The 1229-nt window shown below is 41.6% G+C and overlaps 1 protein-coding gene across 1 annotated transcript; it reads right to left on the bottom strand.

Annotated features, from left to right (window-relative positions):
• Positions 1–170: 170 nt before the first annotated feature.
• LOC127751497 (putative nuclease HARBI1) lies at positions 171–991 on the bottom strand. Its single transcript, XM_052275135.1, has 4 exons — positions 896–991; positions 671–809; positions 480–599; positions 171–403 (listed from the first exon to the last, which is right to left on the bottom strand). The coding sequence occupies exons 1-4, from the start codon at positions 989–991 to the stop codon at positions 171–173; spliced, it is 588 nt and encodes a 195-aa protein (XP_052131095.1).
• Between the last annotated feature and the right edge of the window lie 238 nt (positions 992–1229).

Genomic DNA, 1229 nt, shown 5'->3' with positions numbered 1-1229 from the left:
AACTCATTTGAAAAATTCTAATTTACACTCAGGAGTGCGAAAAGGAACTGGAAAAGAGGCTGAGTAGATACATATCTAATAACAGACGATTTGAAATTACAAAAAATGACCTTTAGCTTTTACAATTCAGAAGGCAAGGGGAAAGAACTACATCACAACCAAAGAAATAATCACAAAGGCCATTCATTCAAAATTACAAAATATAGCCACTGATCACGATTGACATGCCAATGGGCATGCTGAACCAGATACGCTCTATTAGCATCAGCTACTTGACGTAGACGAGCAGGTCGCATCTGTAATTTAATTGGATCCACAATATTGTCCACCTCTGGAGGATCCATGAAGACAGCATAGTTGACTGGAATTGCAACACGTTCCTCAAGCAACAAGTTGTGGAGCACTGCACACGCATTAATAATTCTACCAGCCTTAGCTGGTTGGTAATGAGGTGGGAGAAAAAGGCATCGCCATCTTGCACCGTTCAATAGGATTCCGGCATTTAGCTTGAAGCATATTGAAACTTGCTTCTGGAGTTTCTGGTGCTGCATTTTCTATAGGTGTCATAAGCCATGGTAAATGGGCATACCCAGAGTCACCTGCATGACAGAATACATTGTAAGAAACAATGTTGCAATGATAGCATTGAGTTTCAAAACATTTTCCGTACCTAGGAGCCAGCAGCGATCCTCTCTATGAGCTACTTCCATAACTGGATCAAGACCAGATTCATTGTAGACATGGGAATCATGAGATGACCCCACATATCTAGCATTGACTGTAAGAATTTTCAGATCTGCATTACAAACCTGACATTTAAGAACCAATCAGAAGTAGGGGAAGTAAAATGGAGGACAGAGGCGGAAAAAAGAATAGAATGCAGAAATTTCCTCACACGTAGAGCATTGATAGCTGTGAATCCTTTTCTGCAGTAATATGGCCGGTTTGGTTTATTTGGTGGGAAAATTGGCACAAGTGAGCCATCAATCATACCCAGTACACCTGGTAGACCTAACCTGTTATTGGCTGAGCGATTAGCGAAGCCTATTACTCCAGTGACGATCAAAAAGTTTCGCGTCTGTCTGTCTGTGTGTATTTGTGTGTGTCTGTTTGTCTGTGCGCACGATAACTCGAGAACGAATTGAGCTAGCGACCTGGGATTTTCCGGATCGTTCTGTGTCATAAAAAGACAGATCGAGTCCGAAGAAGAGCATTCTAGCTCGAAAATT

The sequence above is a fragment of the Frankliniella occidentalis genome, unplaced genomic scaffold, assembly GCF_000697945.3.
Source record: "Frankliniella occidentalis isolate FOCC.00 unplaced genomic scaffold, Focc_3.1 Scaffold519, whole genome shotgun sequence".
NCBI classification, from domain to species: Eukaryota; Metazoa; Arthropoda; class Insecta; order Thysanoptera; family Thripidae; genus Frankliniella; species Frankliniella occidentalis.
Note: the sequence above shows the minus strand (reverse complement) of the source record. Positions and strands in the feature narration are given on the sequence as shown.

What these genes read in the sequence shown, in the direction of transcription:
- LOC127751497 (XM_052275135.1), bottom strand. Translation starts at nt 991, where the DNA reads ATGATTGATGGCTCACTTGTGCCAATTTTCCCACCAAATAAACCAAAC. An exon ending in GGATCGCTGCTGGCTCCTAG is followed by an intron (nt 600 to 670) that starts GTACGGAAAATG and finishes TCTGTCATGCAG; the next exon opens with GTGACTCTGGGTATGCCCAT. An exon ending in CCGGAATCCTATTGAACGGT is followed by an intron (nt 404 to 479) that starts GCAAGATGGCGA and finishes ATGCGTGTGCAG; the next exon opens with TGCTCCACAACTTGTTGCTT.